The sequence below is a fragment of the Sciurus vulgaris genome (assembly GCF_902686455.1).
Source record: "Sciurus vulgaris genome assembly, chromosome: 16".
Taxonomy (NCBI): domain Eukaryota; kingdom Metazoa; phylum Chordata; class Mammalia; order Rodentia; family Sciuridae; genus Sciurus; species Sciurus vulgaris.
This window is the reverse complement of record NC_136477.1, coordinates 21447307-21469227: the sequence shown is the minus strand read 5'-3', so window position 1 is coordinate 21469227 and position 21921 is coordinate 21447307. Positions and strand designations below refer to the sequence as shown.

Here is a 21921-nt window from a genome sequence, read left to right as displayed (position 1 = left end):
ACAACAAACAAACAAAAACTAAATTATTTTCTTGACTGTGCTTTGAAAATCAAAGGAGATGGTATAATTAACCAGCATATGGTTCTTCCCATGGAGAACAAAATCCCACAAAACTAAGCCTGCAGGTGGTCCTCACAGTGGAGTGAGGGGTGGCAGGCTCTATTGGGGCTTGGGGACAGTCCCTGGGGCGGAAGGGGGAAGAGACTTAACCTAGAAACATCAGTTGATCCTGCCTGTGCTCAGCCTGCAAACCAGCTCAGGAGCACTGTGGGTGGCAGGCAGCCAGGCAATTAGTGTTTTGTGAGAAGAAAGAGATCAAGAATGGAACGGGCCCTGCTGGCCTCCTGAGAGCCAGTGAGCCAGCCCAGGGCCCAAAGCGCCCACCCAATCCAAGTCTGTAGGATCTTGACTAAAAACACATTTCCTTTTCAAATTACGTAGCGACCATGAAACCATTTTCCAGGCAGCCCCTCCTCCATGCTGGGTTCTCGCCCAAACTCCAAGGAGCAGCCTAATGGCTCTCAATCCCTGTCCCTGGGCAGGTTGAAGAAGCTAGCAAAGGCCTCAAGTCATGTCAGCAGCTGGAGCTGGAGTCCAGTGGGGCCTCTCCCAGGGCTGATTTCAGTTACTGAGGACATTTGGCCTGAGAGGTCAATAGCTGAGGATCAGGGAACGGAAGGAATCCGAGTCACCCGAGGTGCTGTGGAAGAGGGTCCCAACACGGTTTGAGCAGATTTCTGCCACCACAAGGTATTTGTCAGATTTCAGTTGTGAAAAAAAAATGCCTGAGAAAATTAACTGAAAAGAAGGAAATATTTATTTTGGCTCAAAGTTTCAGAGGTTTCAGTTTGTGGTTCCTTGGCCCCATTTCTTTGGGCCTATGGTAAGTCAGAACATCACAATTGGAGTGGTGGTGGGGAGGGAGAGAGAGAGAGAGAGAGAGAGAGAGAGAGAGAGAGAGAGAGAGAGAGAGAGAGAGAGAGAGAGAGAGAGAGAGAGAGAGAGAGAGAAAGAGAGAGAGAGAGAGAGAGAGAAGAGAGGCCCCACCTCCCAAAGTTTCCACCACCTCCCAATTGTGCCATCCATCCACTGGGGACCAAACTTTGAACACATGAGTTTGGGGAACATTTAAGATGCAAACCAACCATAACCACACACCTTCTGGTCTGTTCCAGCTATTAGCCTCATAAGGAGTAACCAGGCTCTCCTATTGTTAAAAAAATGTCGAGAAGCTGCTTTTGCTAAAAGCACTGACTCTTAGGTTGGCAGATGCCCAGTAGATACCTCAATGTAGGACAAGGCTTGGCATTTCTGCCTCCATATTTTATTTGTCTTCAGGTTGCTGCTCAGCTCTGTGTGTAGGCATGCTAATCATTTAAGGGTTGCTCACAATTTATACTTGAGGAAGTTTTGGTTTAGAAAAGTTATATTTCTTGTCCAGGTCACATAACTGGTATTTGTCAGTGAGTTCTTGACAATTCCAAGGTCTTCTTCAGTCTAGGGGAAAAAGTTTCCTGAAAATGAGGACGATTGGGTTTCAGATCATAACTGTCTTAGTTCATTTTCTGTCACTATAACGGAATACCTGAGACTGGGTAAGTTATTCTTAAAAAAACGTTTCTTTGGCAGGCAGTTCTGGAGGCTGGGAAGTCCCAGGGCATGGTGGCAGCATCTGCTCGGTTCCAGGTGGGGATCCTGTGCTGTATCACGAGAAGGTGGAAGAGCAGAAGGAGAAGCAGGTTATATAAGGGGCTGGCACGCTTCATAACAACCTGCTCTTGTGGTAACGAACTCAATTCCACGAGCTCAGAGCAAATCCACTCCTATGCTACAGGAAAGGCATGGATTCTCTTATCTACTTGGTCCCCTCTTAAAGGCCCCACCACCCAACACCTCCACAAGGGCAAAGTTCAGCGTGAACTTTGGAGGGGATGAACCTCTGCAATACCCATGTGTGCAAACGTCACAGCCCCCTACAATCTCCTTGGCAGAATGGTGGGCGAGTGTCCTGTGGCTTCCCTGGGGGGCTTGCTCCGGAGCACTCTTCAGTGAGAGGAGAAGCCACCCAGCAGCCGTGATTTCCTCAAAGCCCAGCCTCCTCCACATCTGGTTCTCCTTTGCAGCAAAGTTGGTGACATGACTGGTCTAGGGAGAGCTTCACACCTTCTCAAGCCAGAGTGTCATTGAAGGTTACAGCAGGCCTGAGGAGGGAAGGCTGACATTTGTCATTTTGGTTGCTTGATATCCATCTCCAGTTACCAATGGCCTTCTGATTTTGGGGGGACATTCACCTGGCATCTCCCTCCTACTGTGGATGCTAGTGGGATTGAGCCCTCCCTCTCCCATGCCTGGGACAACTAGTGTTGGCCTCCATGAGCTGGTCTCCACCAACCGGACAGCTTCTTGTGGGACTGGATGTCTGGAGCCAGGGAACTGAGGACAAGGTTTATTCATACTGTGCCAGCAGGCTCCGTGGACAGTTCCCATGTCAAAACGCAAGTTCAAACATGACTCTAATGCAAAATAGAATGAGACACAGATTTTATTCAATGTTTTCATCAGCGAGGAACCAGTGAGATGGTAAGTTGGTTCCCAGAGCATCTGAGGAACTGGGAAAAGCACACCAAAATTTCTCTCTCTTTTTAAGTTGAACACAAATCTGGTTAATGTTCTAGAGGGCCATAAATCCACAGGTTACTTAGAGTTAAATTTGTGATGCACATAATCCCAAGAGTTAGAGCTGGGGCATCTTACCTGCCTCTATAGAAGATTTAGGATTTCATGATTTGGGTATTCCCTTTCCTTTTTTGATGCCAATTATTGGGGAAGTCATGTATTTCTCTGAATCATATAATTTTTCTGCAAGATGTTAGGGGTATTTGAACTTGCCTGGGGATTTTTCTATGCTCATGGGTGGGTGTTGTATGTCACAATATTAAGAATCCAAAAGAGTAAGGTGAGATTGCTGCATGAGACACTGTGAAATCCAGGGCTTTGTAATTGGAACACAGTAAAAATTGCTATGTTGTTTTACCATTTCTCTAGATAAACTGGGTGCTTATAATACGATATTGGTTGTAGTGGGGATGAGAGGTGATGTTATCCATTTTTGAATCTAAACAGGGTCCTTTTCCCCTTTTCGAATTATGAAACCAGTAACAGAGCCAAACCCTCGCTAAGCAGTAAAGAAGGTTTATTTTTGGTCCAAATTAAGAGAAGTGGGAAGAAAGGCTGATAGATCTTTTTTTTTTTTTTTCTTTTTGAGGGGGGTGGGGGTTACTGGGGATTGAACCCAGGGGCGCTTAAACACTAAGACACATCCCCAGCCCTTTTTCGTATTTTTATTTAGAGACAGGGTCTCACTGAGTTGCTTAGAGCCTCGCTAAGTTACTAAGGCTGAGTTTGAACTTCTGATCCTCCTGCCTCAGCCTCCTGAGCCTCTGGGATTACAGGCATTTGCCATGGCATCCGACTGATAGATCATTTTTTTGACACTCGGGATGGGGACATTATAGGTATAGGGAGAGGGAGCGCTAATAAAGGGGAGGAATATTCATGCCTTTTCTGGGAGTGTCTCTGGGATGGGGGTCCTGAAGAGTCTCCCCAGAAAGGAGGTGGACCTCAACTCAGGCTGTGAGGGTCCTGGAGGTTGACATAGAAAGAAATTGAAGGACATGTCAAGGAGAGTGTGGGTTTGAAGAGGGACAGGATAGCTTCATCTCAGGAGTAAGTGCTGAAATCTGTAGAGCAGACACCATCTAAGAGGGTGGCTTTAGTTCTTCTTTGTGTTGGGAGCTAGACATTGACCATTACCAGGGGGGGATCATTTTTTCCTTCTTGTTTTCCACACGTTCTGCTTTCTGAATTTAAACCATAGGACATTGGTGTACCTGTGGATAAGGTCTGGTAATTGATCTAATAGCCCTGTTTGTGATAAAGGTAGGTGAACATGACCTTGGAATCTGGACTTTTAATCATGGCCAATCTTGTTTTGTTCCAGGTGCTTCTTTTCTATCCTTACCTCTTCTACCCCACCTAAGGAGTGGGTGGAGATTTCCTGGGAATTCAGGTACCACCTCTTTTGACTCCTTTTATGATTCTTTCTGGTCCTTGTGATGGCCATTGTCAACTGTCATGGTGCCTGAGCTGTCATTCAGCCTGCAGATGGCCTTGTAATGAAGTTAGGGGCTGTCCCGTGGTCAGTGGGTCACTTCACCATCAGTGCCGTCCCCCTTCTCCTCCAGGCGACCCTGGCCCCACCATGAAAGCCTCACCTGCGCCTTCCCACTCACCTGGCTTGGTTCCCTGTCTATCATGCCCAAGTCCGCAGGATCAGGTGGCCTCCAATTCCATTCTGTCACTCTGTACCTGGAACTACCGTTAGATCCCAGGGGTGGGGGCTCGGTTGTCCAGGACTGCCCTGACTTTAGACAGCAATTACAAACCCCAGGGCGTGACCTTGGGCTTCTGTGGAAATTAAGGACACAAATGAAGCGTTGTCATACCCATCTAAACAGAACTGGGAGGGTGTTGGGGAAAAACGATAAGGTCACAAAGGACTATTCAGGAGCTGCCCCCTAGGACAATGCAGTGGAACAGCCTGCCATGTCTTTTTTTTTTTTTTTTTTTTTTCCTCCCTAGTACTGGGGATGGAACCCAGGCCTCAGGTCAGTTAGGCAACTGCTCTGCTCTGCCACTGAGCCCACCCCTAGCCCTTGGCCTTACCCTTTTTCTTTCTTTCTTTCTTTCTTTCTTTGTTTTTTTTTTTTTTTTTTTTTTTGGTACTGGGGATTGAACCCAAAGGTACTTACCCACTGAGCCACATCCCCAGCCCTTTCTTGTATTTTATTTAGAGACAGGGTCTCACCGAGCAGCTAAGTGCCTTGCTAAGGGGCTGAGGCTGGCTTTGGACTCCGATCCTCCTGCCTCAGCCTCTTGAGGGATTACCAGCATGTACCACTGCGCCTGATCTCAGCTCTGACTTTAAGAACTCATTTTTAGTTCTTGGCATCTGTTGAAGGACTGCCAACTATGACCCAGATCAGCTTTCCATAGAAGCTGCTGCACTCACCAGTCAGAGCTGGCCAGCTCCTGGGGACAACCTGAATCCCAATGGAACCCCAGCTTTTCCTTTGTTCTCTGGACCTCTCAGAGGCCACCCTAGTGTGCGTGCGTGTCCAGGATTGCAATCCTGTTCTTTGTTTCCAAATAAAAGTTCCTTTATTGCAGAGTCTTTTCTATGGTTTTGTTTGATACTTCTGATGGAGCAGCTATAAATTGGAGTTCCTATAACCCTGTCCTCGAGTTTGGTGAATTTGCTACAGTGGATCAGAGAACTCACTCACTCACCTTCACTTACATTTACTGGCTTATGATAAGGGATGTGACAAAGAATGCAGGTGAACAGCCGGATGGAAAAGGTGCTACAGGCCAAGTATGTAGGAAGGGGCCTGGGCTTCCAATCCCCTTCTGGGTGCACCATCCCACAGGAACCTCCCTGTGCACAGCTCTCCGTACCTGACCTGTGTAAGCTCCCCAGGTCCCCATCCTTTTGGGGTTTTATGGAGGTTTCATTTCCTAGACATGATTGATTAAATCATCACCATTTTGTGATCAACTCAACCCTCAGCTTCTCTTTCCTCCATGGAGGTTGGAGGTGGGATTGAACATTTCAACTCTGAATCACTTGGTTGCTAGAACTAGCCCCCTCCTGAGGCTATCCCAGGGCCCTCGGCCATCAGTCAGCACAGCACACCAAGACACATCACTATGGAGACCCCAAGGGTTTTAGCAGCTGTGACAGGAACCAGGGGCAGAGGGAATCCAAGCGAAAAGCTGGAGGGACCGCCCACTCTAGTTCCCAAATAACCCTCCAGACTTAACCTATCCCATCTGCCTCAGTTCACCTCTAATCACCTGTCCCCATGCCTCAGCCAAAAATATCCCACATCCTAGCCTTGGGGAAGTGGGTCTGAGACTTGTTCTCTGTCTTCTCATGCTTGGCAACCTTGTGAATAAACTCTTGCAAAACTTGCTGTCAATGATTGGCTTACTGTGCCATGGGCAAAATGGGTTCAGTAACAAGACCAAATAATACATATTTCTTTTTATCACAGTATCACAGGTGGGTGACATTAAGCCCTGCAGGGGCACCAAGTGGCCCTGGATATATGTCTTAATAGTCTTTCTGGGCTTCATCCCTGTCCTCAGAGCCCCACCCACCAGTGCCCAGAATGGTCTCAGATGGAAGGAGGCCCCGGATGAGATTGCCCAAGACATGTCTACATCTCCTTGCTGCAGAGAGGTTTCGGCCACTTGGTCAAAGTGGGGGAAGCTGGTTGAAAATGTCTGAATTCCAGTCCAGAAATCCTGACTCTGTAGTTCTGCATGGGGCTCAGGAGTTTGCATTTTATATAAGAAACCCAGGTAATTCGACACAGATTTTGAGAAACCACACTGAGAGACTTTGGGTTTGAGCCATAGAATCTAGAACCAGAATCTATTCTTTTCCTTAGAGGCCTTCTGAAGGACAAGCACAGCCCTCAAGAAAGTCTGAAGAGACCACGGGTCTCAACAGACCTAGGCCCTGCTCAGCGTCAGTGAAAACAATTAACTCAGCAGTGTGAGAAAAGCTCCCAAATGGATGGACAGTTCCAAATAGCTTGTTCATCTTGCAAATGAGCTCACTTGGGCCTCATTGGTGAGCACTGTCTATGCGACAAGCATAGGCTTTTGGTGACAAATTGTACTTTGGGGTTAATTCCTGTAATGTAACAAAACAAAACAAAATATCAGCATGTTCCAGCTAGACTGGCTCTTTTTATGGGGTTACAATGGGCTGCACTTGTATTATACAATGCCCTTCATCCGAAGACTGCCAAAAACATGCTCATTTTCAAGTGTGAAAAAATTGTAAATGCCAAATAATGACATATCTTATTTAAATGACTATTGGTTTTTGTTATGTGACCTGAAACTACCTTCCATGTGCCAGGTACCATTCCAGGTCCTGGGGATGAGGGAGAGCAAAACACACCAATAATGCCAGGTGAAGCTTATAGTTTAGTCGGAGGAACAACAAGGAGCAAGATGAATAAATAAGATATCTAGCTTTTTAGAGAGAGATAAATATAAAGGAGTACAAAGAAGGTAAGAAAGGTGGATTTGAAGTGTAGTGGTTGGCATAAGGCCGACCAATTAAAAATCTGGTGACAGGATAGAAAAGGAGAGGGGGAGGGGGAGGCAGGGGCCAGCACCTTGAGGAAAGAGGACAATGGGGCTTAAGGGGCATCCAGACTCAAATCTTGGTTGTGCCACTTAGCTGCAGGGTCCCTGTAAGTAACTGAACCTCTTAAAGACAGCTTCTCCCTCTGAAAGGGGAAGGTAACAGTCCCAATTCCAGGCAGGGCTGCTACATAATTTGTGGGAACCCAGTGCAAATTACAAATGCTGGTGCCTGGTTTGGAAATTATTAAGGAGTTTGAGCTGGCAATAGCAGAGGCTAAGTGTGGCCCTTCTGAGCTCTGAGCCCTGTGCTATAGCCCACTGGGGGACCAGGGACCTGCCCTAGGGCTTTGCAGTGGGCTGACTCACACCAGGAGTGACCCCCAGACCTCCAGCATTTGCTGGCCGTGCCTGTGTCTCCTGGCCCAAGGCAGAGGGCGAGGCCGGGGCTCCTGCCTGACATCAATTCCCTGTCTCTTCTTTGGAGTCCTGTGGGATACTCACAGCTCATATTTTCCCAGCTAGTTGTTGTCTGGGCTTCAAAGGTCCATAATCCAGCTCCCTACTGTCCCCTCATTCGTCACAGGGTGCGGAAGTCATTCGTCACAGGGTGGGGAAGAGGCAATGCTGGCTCGCTCCTGAAACCCAGGACACCTGGGTGGTAAACTGGAGGTGCCTTAGTCTTAGGAGGCCAGAGGCAGGGGAGGGAACCAGCCAGGTGGGGACTGAGTTCCATGCCTCCTGAAAGCCAAGAAGCAGCCCTGTAAATCCCTCACACAGAGGAAGGTGAGCCTCGGGACTGGGATTTGTTTGCATGTCCTGGAGGGCAGGCCAAGGATGCCTTGATGTGGCACCGCTTTGACACACTCCCAAAGCCACCTGGGTGTAAGTGGGACCACCCTCTTTCCAGGGAAGCAGGAGTCTGGAGAGGCATAGGTTGAAGGGCAGGGCGAGGGTGGAGGAGGCAGGCCTGGCAGTGGCCTGGGGGGCTGGAGCTTTGCTGTGTGCCTGGAACCCCAGACCCTTGAGGTGCCTGCCATGGGGGAGGAGCTGCCAGAAGGGGTTTGTAGGTGGAAGCAGGCTTGCTCTGTCCTCCAAAATGTATGGCCTCTTGGAGGAAGGAATGAAGACAGAGGAGACTAGGACCCCTTGGGGAGCTCTGAGGTCTACCAGACTCCCTAGCATCCCCTCTCTTAAACCTGTCTCTCAGCTCAAGTCCAGCCTAGCAGCAGAGGGCGCTGCTGAGAGGCCGAGCCCTTGCTGCCCCGCCTCCTGCTGGTTTGTGACCTTGGCCAGGTAAGTCTACCTTACTGGGCTTCCTTTTCTTCCAGTAAACTGAAGATGAACTTTGCTCCTGGGATCATCAGAGGGTGACATAGGATAAGGTTTGTAAAGCTCTTAACAGTGTTTGACATCAACCTCCTTCCCTCCATCAGGAAGCCTGAGAACACCTGCCTGAAATCCACGCTTTAAGTGCACCTATTTGGATTGGTGAGTGTAACAGATGTTATTTCTAGGGCACCCATTGTGTTGGGGGAGCGTGAGGCAGATGAATGAAATACAAGACATGGGCCCCTGCATCTGGGAAAAGTACGATCTTATTAGGTTAAAAGACAGGCAAGTACAAATGTGTTAACAATGAGGCTAAATGCAGCATTATGAATCAGAAAGATAATTGGGATTTATAGCTTGGTGGGGCTGGAGGGCTTTCTGGAGAATGTGGGCTCTCTGGCTGGGTCTGAAGCACTGATAGGATTTTCATCAGTAGGCAGGGGGAAGGATGGCTGCTTTCGCTACAAGCTGTCCAGAATGGTGTCACATACAAGGCTGGGGGCAGGAGTTCCCTTGATACACCCAGAAAAATATTTTTTTAGAATGGAGGTTGAACCCAGGGGTACTTAGTAACTGAGCCACATCCCTTTCTAAGTTACTGAGGCTGGCTTTGAACTTGCCATCTTCCCGTCTCAGCCTCCTGAGCCATTGGGATTACAGGTGTGCCCCATGGCACTGGGCCTTAGGATTTTGATCCCCACTGGGACTCAGCTCTGAGATCCTGGGTCAGTTGGAAGAAGAGTTAAGGAGAGCTGGGTGGTAAACTGGAGGTGCCAGAATCCAGCAGAGGGCCAAGGGTTTTGTCCAGAGAGCTCACTGGAGGCAGGGATTTCAGCGTGAGGCAGTCACACACTGAAAAGGGAGTGACGGAAGAGAGGGAGGAGGCTGGATGGGGGAGGAATCTAGAGTGACAGGGCTGAACTAAAGTTGGGTCCAGTATTCTGGGCTGGATGGACTAGAGGAATCAAAGCATTTTAGAATTGGAAGTGACCTTGGAGATTTAATTTTAAGTAGTCTTGAGAAAATGAACCTGACTCCAGGTCTCCATTGCCAGTTAAGGGTAGAGATGGGAGAGGAACTCACAGGAAAGGAGGGGGAGATTTAGGGCGAGGAGTTGAGGGGAGCAATACATTTACCTCTAGAGTCATCAGGTGTGGGGTACCGCTTGGATGCATGAACCGATAAACCTGCAGGCTCTTAGAAACATGGACCATTAGGGAGGAGATTAAAAAATTCTTAGAGGTCAATGAGAATGATGATACAACATATCAAAATCTCTGAGACACTATGAAAGCGGTACTAAGAGGAAAATTCATTGCATGGAGTGCATTCCAGAAAAGAATGAAGAGTCAACAATTAAATGACCTAACATTACAGCTCAAAGCCCTAGAAAAAGAAGAACAGAATAACAGCAAAAGTAGTAGAAGACAGAAAATAATTAAAATCAGAGCTGAAATCAATGAAATTGAAACAAAAGAAACTATTCAAAAAATTGACATAACAAAAAGTTGGTTCTTTGAGAAAGTAAACAAAATAGATAAGCCCTTAGCCACACTAACAAAGAGAAGGAGAGAAAAGACTCAAATTACTAAACTACATGATGCAGAAGGAAATATCACGACAGACACCACTGAGATACAGAACATAATGAGAAGCTACTTTGAAAATCTGTATTCCAACAAAATAGAAAGTACCGAAGACATTGACAAATTTCTAGAGACATATGCTCCTCCCAAACTGAACCAGAAGGACATACACGATTTAAACAGATCAATATCAAGCAATGAAATAGAAGAAGCCATTAAAAATCTACCATCCAAGAAAAGCCCAGGACCAGACGGATTCTCAGCCGAGTTCTACAAGACCTTCAAAGAAGAACTCATTCCAATACTTCTCAAAGTATTCCAGGAAATGGAAAAGGAGGGTACCCTACCAAACTCATTCTATGAAGCTAATATCACCCTCATACCCAAATCAGGAAAAGACACATCAAGGAAAGAAAATTTTAGACCAATATCCTTGATGAATATAGATGCAAAGATCCTTAACAAAATATTGGCAAACTGTATCCAAAAACATATTAAGAAAATTGTGCACCACGATCAAGTGGGGTTCATTCCTGGAATGCAAGGATGGTTCAACATTTGTAAATCAATGAACGTAATCCATCATGTCAATAGACTTAAGGATAAGAATCATATGGTTATTTCAATTGATGCAGAAAAAGCATTTGACAAAATACAACACCCCTTCATGCTCAAAACACTAGAAAAAATAGGGATACTACTATCTGAACATACCTGAACCATTGTAAAGGCTATTTATGCTAAGCCTATGACCAACATCATTCTTAATGGAGAAAAACTGAAACCATTCCCTTTAAAAACAGGAACAAGACAGGGATGTCCTCTTTCACCACTTCTATTCAACATTGTCCTCGAAACTCTAGCCAGAGCAATTAGGGAGACTAAAGAAATTAAAGGGATACGAATAGGAAAAGAGGAACTTAAGCTGTCACTATTTGCGGATGACATGATTCTATATTTAGAGGACCCAAAAACCTCCTCCAGAAAACTTCTAGACCTCATCAATGAATTCAGCCAAATAGCAGGTATAAAATCAACACGCATAAATCTACAGCATTTTTATACACAAGCGATGAAACAGCTGAAAGGGAAATGAGGAAAACAACTCCATTTGCAATAGCCTCAAAAAAAATAAAATACTTGGGCATCAATCTAACCAAAAGGTAAAAGATCTCTACAATGAAAACTACAAAACACTGAAGAAAGAAATTAAGGAAGACCTTAGAAGATGGAAAGATCTCCCATGTTCTTGGATAGGCAGAATTAATATTGTCAAAATGGCCATACTACCAAAAGTGCTATACAGATTCAATGCAATTCCAATTAAAATCCCAATGACGTACCTCACAGAAATAGAGCAAGCAATCATGAAATTCATCTGGAAGAATAAGAAACCCAGAATAGCTAAAGCAATTCTTAGCAGGAAGAATGAAACAGGGGGTATCGCAATACCAGAACTTCAACTATACTACAAAGCAATAGTAACAAAAACGGCATGGTATTGGCACCAAAATAGACAGGTAGATCAATGGTACAGAATAGAGGACATGGACACAAACCCAAATAAATACAATTTTCTTATACTAGACAAAGGTGCCAAAAATATGCAATGGAGAAAAGATAGCCTCTTCAACAAATGGTGCTGGGAAAACTGGAAATCCATATGCAACAGAATGAAACTAAACCCCTCTCACCCTGCACAAAACTCAACTCACAATGGATTAAGGACCTTGAAATCAGACCAGAGACCCTGCATCTTATAGAAGAAAAAGTAGGTCCACATCTTCACCTTGTTGGCTTAGGATCAGACTTCCTTAACAGGACTCCCATAGCACAAGAAATAAAAGCAAGAATCAATAACTGGGATAGATTCAAACTAAATAGCTTTCTCTCAGCAAAGGAAACTATCAGCAATGTGAAGAGAGAGCCTACAGAGTGGGAGAATATCTTTGCCACTCATACTTCAGATAGAGCACTAATTTCCAGAATATATAAAGAACTCAAAAAACTCTACACCAAGAATACAAATAACCCAATCAACAAATGGGCTAAGGAAATGAGCAGACACTTCACAAAAGAAGATGTACAAGCAATCAACAGATATATGAAAAATTGTTCAACATCTTTAGCAATAAGAGTAATGCAAATCAAAACTACACTAAGATTCCATCTCACCCCAATTAGAATGGCGATTATCAAGAATACAAGCAACAATAGGTGTTGGAGAGGATGTGGGGAAAAAGGTACACTCATACATTGCTGGTGGGACTGCAAATTAGTGCAGCCACTCTGGAAGGCAGTGTGGAGATTCCTTAGAAAATTTGGAATGGACCTACCATTTGACCCAGCTATCCCACTCCTTGGCCTATACCCAAAGGACTTAAAATCAGCATACTACAGAGATACAGCCACATCAATGTTCATAGCGGCTCAATTCACAATAGCCAGACTATGGAACCAACCTAGATGCCCTTCAATTGATGAATGGATAAAGAAACTGTGGTATATATATATAATGGAATATTACTCAGCTATAAAGAATAATAAAATGATGGCATTTGCAGGCAAATGGATGAAATTGGAGAATATCATGCTAAGTGAGATAAGCCAATCTCAAAAATCCAAAAGAGGAATGATCTCACTGATAAGCGGATGATGACACTTAATGGGGGGTGGGAGGGGGGCAAGAATGGAGAAAGGAGGGACTGTATAGAGGGAAAAGAGAGGTGGGAGGGGTGGGGGGAAGGAAAAAAATAACGGAATGAATCAAACATCATTACTCTATGTAAATATATGAATATGCAAATGGAATGCTGTTACTCCATGTACAAACTGAAACAACATGTATCCCATTTGTTTACAATAAAAATAAATTTAAAAAAAACAGTGGAGAAAAGGGGGAGCAGGCAATAAAGTAATAATACGAGCTAAAAATAAACCAAATAAGCTAAAAAGAAATTAAAAGATAGAACAAAGCACGATAAGGCAAAGGTTAGGAATAAAAAAAAAAAAAAAAAAAAAAAAAAAAAGAAACGTGGACCATCCAGGTGGGTGACAGCTAGGCTTTGTCATCATAGAACTAGGGACACATTTGGGACCTCATGGGGCAGTGTGCAGAGGGAAAAGGCCACGAGGCCCAAGACTGAAGCTTGAGGCCTGAAAGTAGGATCCAGGAGAAGGGACAGTCAGAGAGATGGGTGGGATGTAGTCCAGCTGTGGGTAATCAAGGCCACGTTGGTCTAGGTGGTCAGTGCCATCCAAGGGTGTGACACTTGATCTTCCTGTCCCACTGTACCCAAAAATCCTTTGACACCTCTTCCACTGAGATGTCTGTGTGGGGGCCTTTGTTTCCTCTCCTTAAATCTGGATGGGCTCTGTGACAGGCACACCATTGAAGAGAGTGGAGGTAATACCAGGCTTAGGCATCAAGAGGCGAGCAGTTCCTGCTTTCTAACTGTGGAAACCCTCTAGGAAGCCATCTGCTGTGTGGCGAAGAAGCCCCAAAAGCCCTGTGGAGCAGCCTAAGTGTCCAAGAGTCAAAACTCCCAGTCAATGGCCAGCATTAACTTGCCAGCTGCATAAGAACCATCTCCAAAGAGGATTCTGGTTGTCGCCCCAGCTGAGGCCACATGGAGCAGTCCCCATTGAGCCTCAATCAAATACAGATTTGTGAGCAAAAGCAATTGCTTACTAAATTTGGGCATGGTTTTCTAGGCAGCAACCTCTGATCTCCTTGGTGTGTTCAACCCAGTGTGCTTGGGCCCCCTCTCCAGGTGCATCCTCTCGCCTCTTCCTGTACTTCCACACTGATGGCTGGTGATGGCTTGCAGCTCTGTGAGTCGGGAGGGCAGCCCCAGGCCTCTGCAGGGCCAGCTAGTGGGAGTGGCCCCACAGAGGGGCTGATGGCTTAACAAGAACAGAACAGAATGAGCTGTGGCCTGAGTTGTGGAGAACTTCCCTTCCTTCTATCTGCTTACAGAGGCTTGAAAATGGGTGGGAGCCAGATTCTAAGACTATAATTTTTTTTTTTTTTATGGTGTTGGGGATGGAATCCAGGGCCTCATGCATGCCAGGCGAGTGCTCTGCCACTGAGCCACATCCCCAGACCAAGACTATCATTTTAATTTCAGCTCAAAAAACATCTGCTTCATACACTGCATGATATCAAATGAAGAGAGAAGAGGCTGCAGCCCAAAGCCCAGTTCCCTGTATAACAAGCCCTCGGGGAAGAGCGATGCCAGCAACTGCTGGCCCCTGCGAAGCCCGTGAAAGGAAACACTGGGAACTGAGGCTGCTACCGAGCCAGGGAGTCAGAGCATTTAAACAACCTGATACGCATTTGTTTTGTATATTTATTTATTTTAAAAAAGCATAGGAAATGAATAAAATGCTACCTAAAAAGTATCTACATTAAATAAATTATTTGCAGTCAAGCTTTGCAGTCCATACAATCCATCCTCTAACCTCTCCTGAGGTCTGGACCTAGGCTTGCCTTCTTGACTCTTCCTGGAGAACTTTCCCTCCCGTGCAGTAGCTGCAGCACTAAAGATCAATCCTGTGTGAACCAACCTCGCTCACAGATGGAGCAGCAGGGCGTGAAGGCTGCCTGGGTACCTGCAGATCCAGGATGGAAGGGCACTGGGCTGGCACATGGCTAAAATCAACATGACATTTGACTGGTCTCCAGAGACCCTGAAATATTGTACATAAGTAGGGCCTGGGTTTTAAAGAAGAGCCAGGTGCTCAGGCTGGGCCCCTTCACTGAACCTGGGTTCAGGGAAGATTCCATCCACTTGCAGGATCAGGGGGCCAGCAACTTGGCTTGGAATCTCGAGTCTTCCCTTAAAAGTAAATGGCCACCCAGATGTGGTGGTGCATGCCTGTAACCCCAGTGGTTTGGGACGCTGAGGCAGGAGGATTGCGAGTTCAAAGCCAGCCTCAGCAACTCAGCAAGGCACTAAGCAACTCTGTGAGAACCTGTCTCTAAATAAAATACCAAAAAAAAAAAAAAAAAAAAAAAAAAAAAGACTGGGGATGAGGCTTAGGGGTTAAGTGCTTCCAAGTTCAATCCCTGGTACCCCCAGAAAAGGACATGGCCACATGGGGACCTTGCACCTGAAAGTGATATGTGTGGTCAACCCAAAGACGACCAGGCACACCTCAGGCAGAGCACCAAGAGGTACTCAAGAGGCCAGGTGGAGAAGAGAGAAGGCTGGAGCTCGCCCTGCTGATGGCCCATGAGGTAACTGAGGGCGGAGGAAGCCCCCGCCCGTGCTGGCCTTGCAGGGTGGGGTTCATTAGCACCTGGGGTCAAGTCTGAAGGGAAGTGGGCAGAGCCAGCCCTTCGGAAAGGACAGGGTATGATGAGAGAAATAAACCCTCTCCCTTCTGGAAAGAGGTCAAGAGACCTTGGCACGCACACCATCTAGGCGACTGTCAGACACCCTTCCCCTGGGACCACCCGACCAGGCGAGGTGGTGCTCGTCCAGGGTGAGTCTGCCGAACACAACGAGGCACCTTTATTCTTTGAGGGAGGTTTTTGCCACAGAAGTACTGAACTCCACACTGTGCCCTCCTCCCAGGTTAGCGCAGAGCCCGTGGGCAAGGGGCCACAGGAGGGAGATACGCTAGGAGGAGACTTTCCCACAAGGAGACTTGCCAGGCCTGTGGTCTAGCATCTCACTGGGTCAGTGACAGGAGTCTCAGTCTTTCCATCACAGGGACGGCAGCTTGGTGGGAGCGGAGTGCTGTTCTACCCACTGCCGCGGGAGGTCCTGCCGGTTGTCACTGGGCTGAGCGTGAGCTCACTGGCAGATCTTTCGATCTGGATTTTAATGCAATGTTTTGGAATTTTAAATGTTAACAAATTCTTTAAAAAGACTTCAGGCTAAAACAAAACACCTGGTGAGCTGGATGGTTTGTGGTTCCTCTGTGGGTGTCAGTGGCAGGAAGGTGCGACAGGCAGAGGAATGGCATCCAAGAGATGGTGTCCCAATCCCTACCCCTGGATGTGCCTTACGTGACGGAAGGGCCTTTTCCACTGTGATTATGGTAAGGATCTTGAGGTGGGGAGATCATCCTGGATCCAGAAGTAGAAGAGGGCAGTCAATGACAGTGATGCTGTATGACAAAAGGCCTGACCAGTGACCAGTGCCAAGGAAAGGGACTCTAGAGCTCACAGGGGTGTAGCTTTGCCTACCTCAGAAATTTCGCCCCGTGAGACTCATTTGGGAATTCTGATCTCCAGATGGTAAGAAATTTAATTTGTGTTGTTTTTAAGTCACTAAATAATGTGTTGCAGTAGCAATAGAAACTAACACAGGTGGCTCCTCTCTAGTACATATTTAAACATTTTTAGGGGAGGAAAGTATTCTCTAAATTTCTGTTTAAACGTCAAAATCTTGCTGTAGCTGGGAGAGCCACACAAGGCAACTCGAGGACTGAGATGTAGCTCAGTTGGCAGAGTGCTTACCTGTCAAGCACAAGGCCCTGGGTTCAATCCCCAGCACTGCAGGGGGAAAAAAAAAACAGGCAAGGGGACCCAGGGTAAATTTCTGCCATGGGATAACTATATGCAGATGGAGAGAACCAGAAGTCTCTCACCGACTCCGCAGCTCCAACACACACCCGTTTCTAGTGGGACAGGGTGCAAATGATCCCTCCTCACAGGGGACAAGCACACGTTTATCTAGCGGTTGGCAAAAGTCACAGCCTCGCCATAGGAACCAGTTGGCACAAGTCATTACTATTATGAGGTGAAAAGAACTGCGAGTTGATACCTTTGACCTCTTAAATACATAGGAACACTTCATAAATAACAATAAGGCACAGTGTCGTTTTCATCCAGGGGACCCTAATGGGAGCCAGGACCTCAGGTGGGCTCCTAGGAATTAGAATTGTCACCCCCATGGGGGCAAGACTCCATTTATCACTCTGAATCCAGGGCTCGAGGTGACCCCGGGCCAGGTGACTCTCATCTCTTCTCATTACGGGCTGCCCCACAATGCAACCTGAATTTAGAAGGACGTGAGCGGTGGCAACTGTATCCAGGTCAGAATCCCTCATTTTCACTGTCTCATCACTGGAATGAGTCCCCTGGGAAATCTGACAGGTGTGGCCAGGAAATCCTTGGTGTCCAGGAAAAACTGCTCTTCTTCCATCCGCTCCTTTAGGAGCTCTGGACAGGAACGCTGGAGGGTGTCTTGGTGCCCTGCTTGTGCATCTCAGTGAAGTCTTTGGAAGGTATCTAAAGTTCCTCCGCTGGCTTCAGGGGCTCCTGGGTATCCAGCAAGGGAATGTCTGTGTCCCCGTTGCCCACCTCCCCCTTGTTGGGGTGGGAGAAGGTGTAGGGTTCACTCTCAGACTCAGGAGAGATGCAAGGGGGCAGCTCCTCTGTGGTCAACTTTGTAGTTGGGGTCCTGGAGCATATGGGGGGTGGGGAGGGAGGGCAGTCCCCCGTGGGGCCCTGGAAGGGCCGGTAAGTGTCCACCTCCGCCTGGAGGAAGGACCCGTTGGAATCCTGTAGCAGATGTCCATACACCATGGTGTCATCGATGACCGCGTACACGTGGGAGTCATTGTCCTTTCTTCCTTTAGGGAACTTTTTTAGCTGCCTTGGTACCTGGGTGTTGACGTTGCCATTATAGACGCCCACGGCGGGGCCTTTGTCTTTCTTTTTCCTATTTGTAGAAAGGGAACAAGACAGAAGTCAGAAAAAAAGCCATCTTAGATGTGCAGCATTTTTTAAACCCCTGAGGGAGGTTAGAGTCTGCAGAGTTCCGACCACGTCTCCCCTGAGCCCTTGAAACTGCTTAGCATGTGAAAATGAAAGGCAGTGTTCTCTAGGGAACATTTGGAAATGACCTACTTTTGCCTCAGGTGTTGAAGGTGGACATGGAAGGATCATAGATGGTAGAGAGGGGTTTAGAAGGGACATCTTTAACATTGTCTGTGCTCAAATTGGCTTTTGTCTCCCCAGAACTGGGGATGGAGCCCAGGGCCTCGTGCGTGCTAAGCACATGCTCTACCACTGAGCTACACCCCCAACCCCTGAAATCAGCTTTGATGGATGGATTACCTGGCATCCAGTGGTGTGCACACCTGACAATCCTTTCCCCCCTTTCTTACTAGAAAGGAGTGGTGTCCCAGCTGTTCTAAACCCCATCTGCCTCTGCACACCTGGGCCAACCTTCTAGAACTCATACTGCTTTCCTGTAGCTAATGTTTCCTCTTTCTCTCACGTGGGAAAAAGCCCTGACCATCTAGATTCTAGGTGGTCAAGAAGAGACTCAGGAGGAAAGGGTGGAGCTAATCTTCTGCTTAGCATCAGCCGAGGTCCCTGCGGCAGTAACCTCCATCAGAGGAAAGAGCCAAAACGAAGATAGAATTTGGGCCGCAGTGCCTGAGTTCCACAATAACGCCATTAACATTTGGAGTGTGACGTTCTGTGGTGCTTGGATGTGGCTGGACATCAGCGCTCCCTGCCTTGGAAAACAAAGCTTCGCCTTCCGTCTCCGCGAGCCAAACAGCAGGGAACACTGACTTGTTAGCTGACCAGCGATTCAAATGGAGGACATTAGCCCCATTAGCATAATGGACCATATAATGCACGGGGCTGGCAGTTCACTAATTGTGGATCAGCGACCTGAGATAAAAATAAATCTAGTACTGTTAGCTTGTTATGCGGAGTCTCTGGCCAGGAGGGTGGGCTCCCAGGGTTCTTGCCTGAGGCCTCTAATGGATGCCCCTCCTTCATGCTCCCACAGTGTCTTGCTTGACCCATGCAAGGCTCTCTGTGTATTCATCTGCCTCTTTTGTTCCTCCGCCCCATGGATAGTACAGGAGACTGCATCTTGCTCCTGGTTTTATCCTCAGCATCTCTCCTGCTAGCACTCCAGAGACCCTCAGGAAACACTTGCTCAGAGAGCGAGTTGGAAGGTGCTGTCTCTGTTGGTTCTCACTGCAGAACCTGTGCGCCCTCCTACACCAACCTGGGCATGCACGGGCCTTACGTAAACCTGCCAACTCGTGGCTTCACATAGGCAAGGCTGGACCCTGCTTCTGCTCACGTCCCTCCTGGTGAGAAACCGGGGCTCAGTCTTAACACCAGGCTTTCCTCATTGGGTGGGACATTCTGTATGTCCTGGACAAGAGAATCTCCTGAGAGCAGCAGTAGCATGACATTTCATTAAGAGAAGTCCTTCCCCTGCCCCATGCAACGTATGCACAGCCCCATTTCACGGACAAGAGGCTTCTCCAGGACCTGCAGAGAGCCAGGACTTCCTCATCAGTAGGGACGTTTCTAGACAGTCTCCTTGTGGGATGAGGAATTTCAGTTGTTTGCTCGTGATTAATTCCAAGCCATTTTTTTCTATTGGTTTTTTTTGGAAGGTCAAAATGTGCTACGGAAAGCAGATGTCTCTTCTCTCGCATAGGTTTAATCAGAGATATGAGAAGAATTCGTAAAATCTGGTGGTAAAGCATGGACTCTGTCTGAAAAGGTCATTTTCTTTTTCTGCAACAGAAGCTGCCCTCCCGAGGGGATGGAAGGTGGGGCAGAGGTAGTTGATGGGTCCTCCTCTCATCTGGGGGATGCCCTTTCTGTGCTTGTCTGGAGTCTAACAAATAAGCTCAAAGCAGACTGTTTAAGAAACTGCAGGAGAACAAGCAGGGGCAACACTCTGTGTGTTCCTCAAGGGGAGGGAGCGTGAAGTTCCAGAGGCCTGGCCTCGCCTGGTGGCGGGGCCTACCGAGCATCTTCCTGCCAAGGCCCCCCAGGAGGTTCAATCTAATGAGCAAACGGAGAGTGACTCACAGGGCACTTGTGACCAGGCAGCTAGGAGCTGTAGCCAGAATGTCACAGGCTGTTGCTTTTCTCTTTCCTTCATCCCCTTCGAGGTACAGAATCCCCTCCCCACCCCTGAAACCCTCACTGATACCTGGGCAATATTATTTAACACCAATCTTTGGGGAAGGGGAATGAGAAGCAAGAAAATTATTGAATTAACACTATATCTTGGCTGTGTCATGCGAGAGATGTCAAGTCAGCCAGACAGCTGGAGAGATTCCACTTACTTCTTTTTCACAAGGCAAATGATGAGGCCGAGGGCCAACAGCAGCAAGGCCCCACCGGCCACCACAGCGATGATGACAGCAGTCAGATCTGTGAGCAGAGACATAGGGAGACAGATGAGACAGGCAGGGTCAGTGCAAGGATGAACCTGAGTGGTCTCCAGGGCTGGCCACCCGTGCCCCTTCCCTTCTGCACCCACACACTGCTCACATTACAGGGAGTCTATTTCCTCTCTTCCGAGTCTGGGCGGGCCAACATAAGGTGGCTGTGTCGGTTCTGGGCTTGATCCTTAAGAAGACTATCAGCTTGCGCTTTTTAAAAAAATTTTTAAAATTGTTTTCTTTCTTCTCAGTCCTGGAGCTCAAACCCAGCGCCTTGCACTTACTAAGTAAGTACTCTATCACCAAGCTCTATGCCCAGCTTGCACTTTTTCTGTGAGGGGAAGGCACGACCGTGTTAGATGTCTGCCTGTGCTGAGACCACCATGCTGTGAGGAAGCCCAAGCTAGCCATGTGGAGACTCCACGGGCGGAAAAACCCAAAATGAGAACCAAGGCCCCAGACGAGTCTCCATCTCAGCCAACCTTCACCTGTTCAAGGCATCTGCAGGGAACCCAGATACCCTGGCGTGCAGAGGAGTCATCCTGCTGTGTCCTGTCCAGATTCTTGACCCACAAATTGTGAACCAACAAAATGGTTATTGTCTAAACCACAAAATGTTGGGGCAGTTTGTACGTAGCAACAGACAAGTGGGACCAACTGAGGAGACCTACCAGATCTACTCCAGAGGCTACTCCTGGCCTAGACCAGGTGTGTTCCCCCAATCACCAGTCTGTCTCGGAGGAGGGAAGAGCAGAGTGCAGGAGAAAGCAGGGACTCAGGCGTCAGGGGTGAAGGGTGAGGAGAGGACTCCAGGACACGGAGGAGAGGGCTGGCAGACCCCGGTCCCAGTTAGGGGTCCTCTGTGCTGTCCTTGTCCTACAGCTGGATGGAGGAAAGAGAAAGTACATCCGAGAGCCAAGAAAAAGAGCAAACAGGACTAGAAGGATGGAAAATGAACAGAGGAGAGGGAGCAAAACCTGGGTGGTGACCCGAGGTGTGGGAGAATCGTCACCTCTGGCTTTGGGTTCCCATCAGTTCCCTTGCTGCTAATCAGCTGTGTGACCTCAGGGGAATAGTCAATCACTCTGGCTCCCAGAAAGGGAAGAGGCCAGAAGAAAGAGCCTACATGGTCCCTCAGGTTCCAAAACTCTGTGGCACTCTGTGGCCATAAGGGTACACACAATCCCACTGCAGACCACCCTGCCAAGCTGGCACTTCCTTGCATGGACCCTTCAGTGGCTCTGCAAGCTGGAGAAAGAGGCAAACTCCCCACCCTGCCCTAAGGCCTGTCACTGGGGTACTTCATGGATCCAAAGTTTCACCAGGATGAAATAAAAAATAGGAGGATCACATATCTCTGTCACATCTCTCAGGTCCCCAACCTTTTAATCCCTGATACAGAATCCCCATGACATTTTTATGATAGAGTTGTCATCATCTACTTTACAGATGAAGACCACAGAAGTGCAGAGACATCCCCCATGTGAGAAAGAGATTACGAGTATAGAAGAGAAGTTCGGCAGAGAAAAAAATCTAGGCAGACCCAACGAGTGAGCCCAATAAGCCCAGCTCAAACCAGAATCACTCATTCAATGCATGAGCAATA

General features: G+C 47.5%; 1 protein-coding gene and 1 long non-coding RNA gene across 2 annotated transcripts in view; one reads left to right on the top strand and one right to left on the bottom strand.

The window, feature by feature from the left end:
- The first annotated feature begins 8504 nt into the window (after positions 1 to 8504).
- On the top strand, positions 8505 to 14789 carry LOC306647366. Its single transcript, XR_013760085.1, has 3 exons — positions 8505 to 8715; positions 13614 to 13811; positions 14273 to 14789. It is a non-coding gene; the product is annotated as an uncharacterized lncRNA (long non-coding RNA).
- A 1784-nt stretch (positions 14790 to 16573) lies between these two features.
- CDCP1 (CUB domain containing protein 1) overlaps positions 16574 to 21921 on the bottom strand; it is a 46833-nt gene continuing 41485 nt past the window's right edge. Inside the window, exons 8-9 of the mRNA XM_079116650.1 lie at positions 20217 to 20304; positions 16574 to 17821 (exon numbers count right to left, since the gene is read on the bottom strand). Of these exons, the coding sequence (XP_078972776.1) occupies positions 17389 to 17821; positions 20217 to 20304 (521 nt within the window). The 3' untranslated portion in view covers positions 16574 to 17388. The remainder of the gene's footprint in view (positions 17822 to 20216; positions 20305 to 21921) is intronic.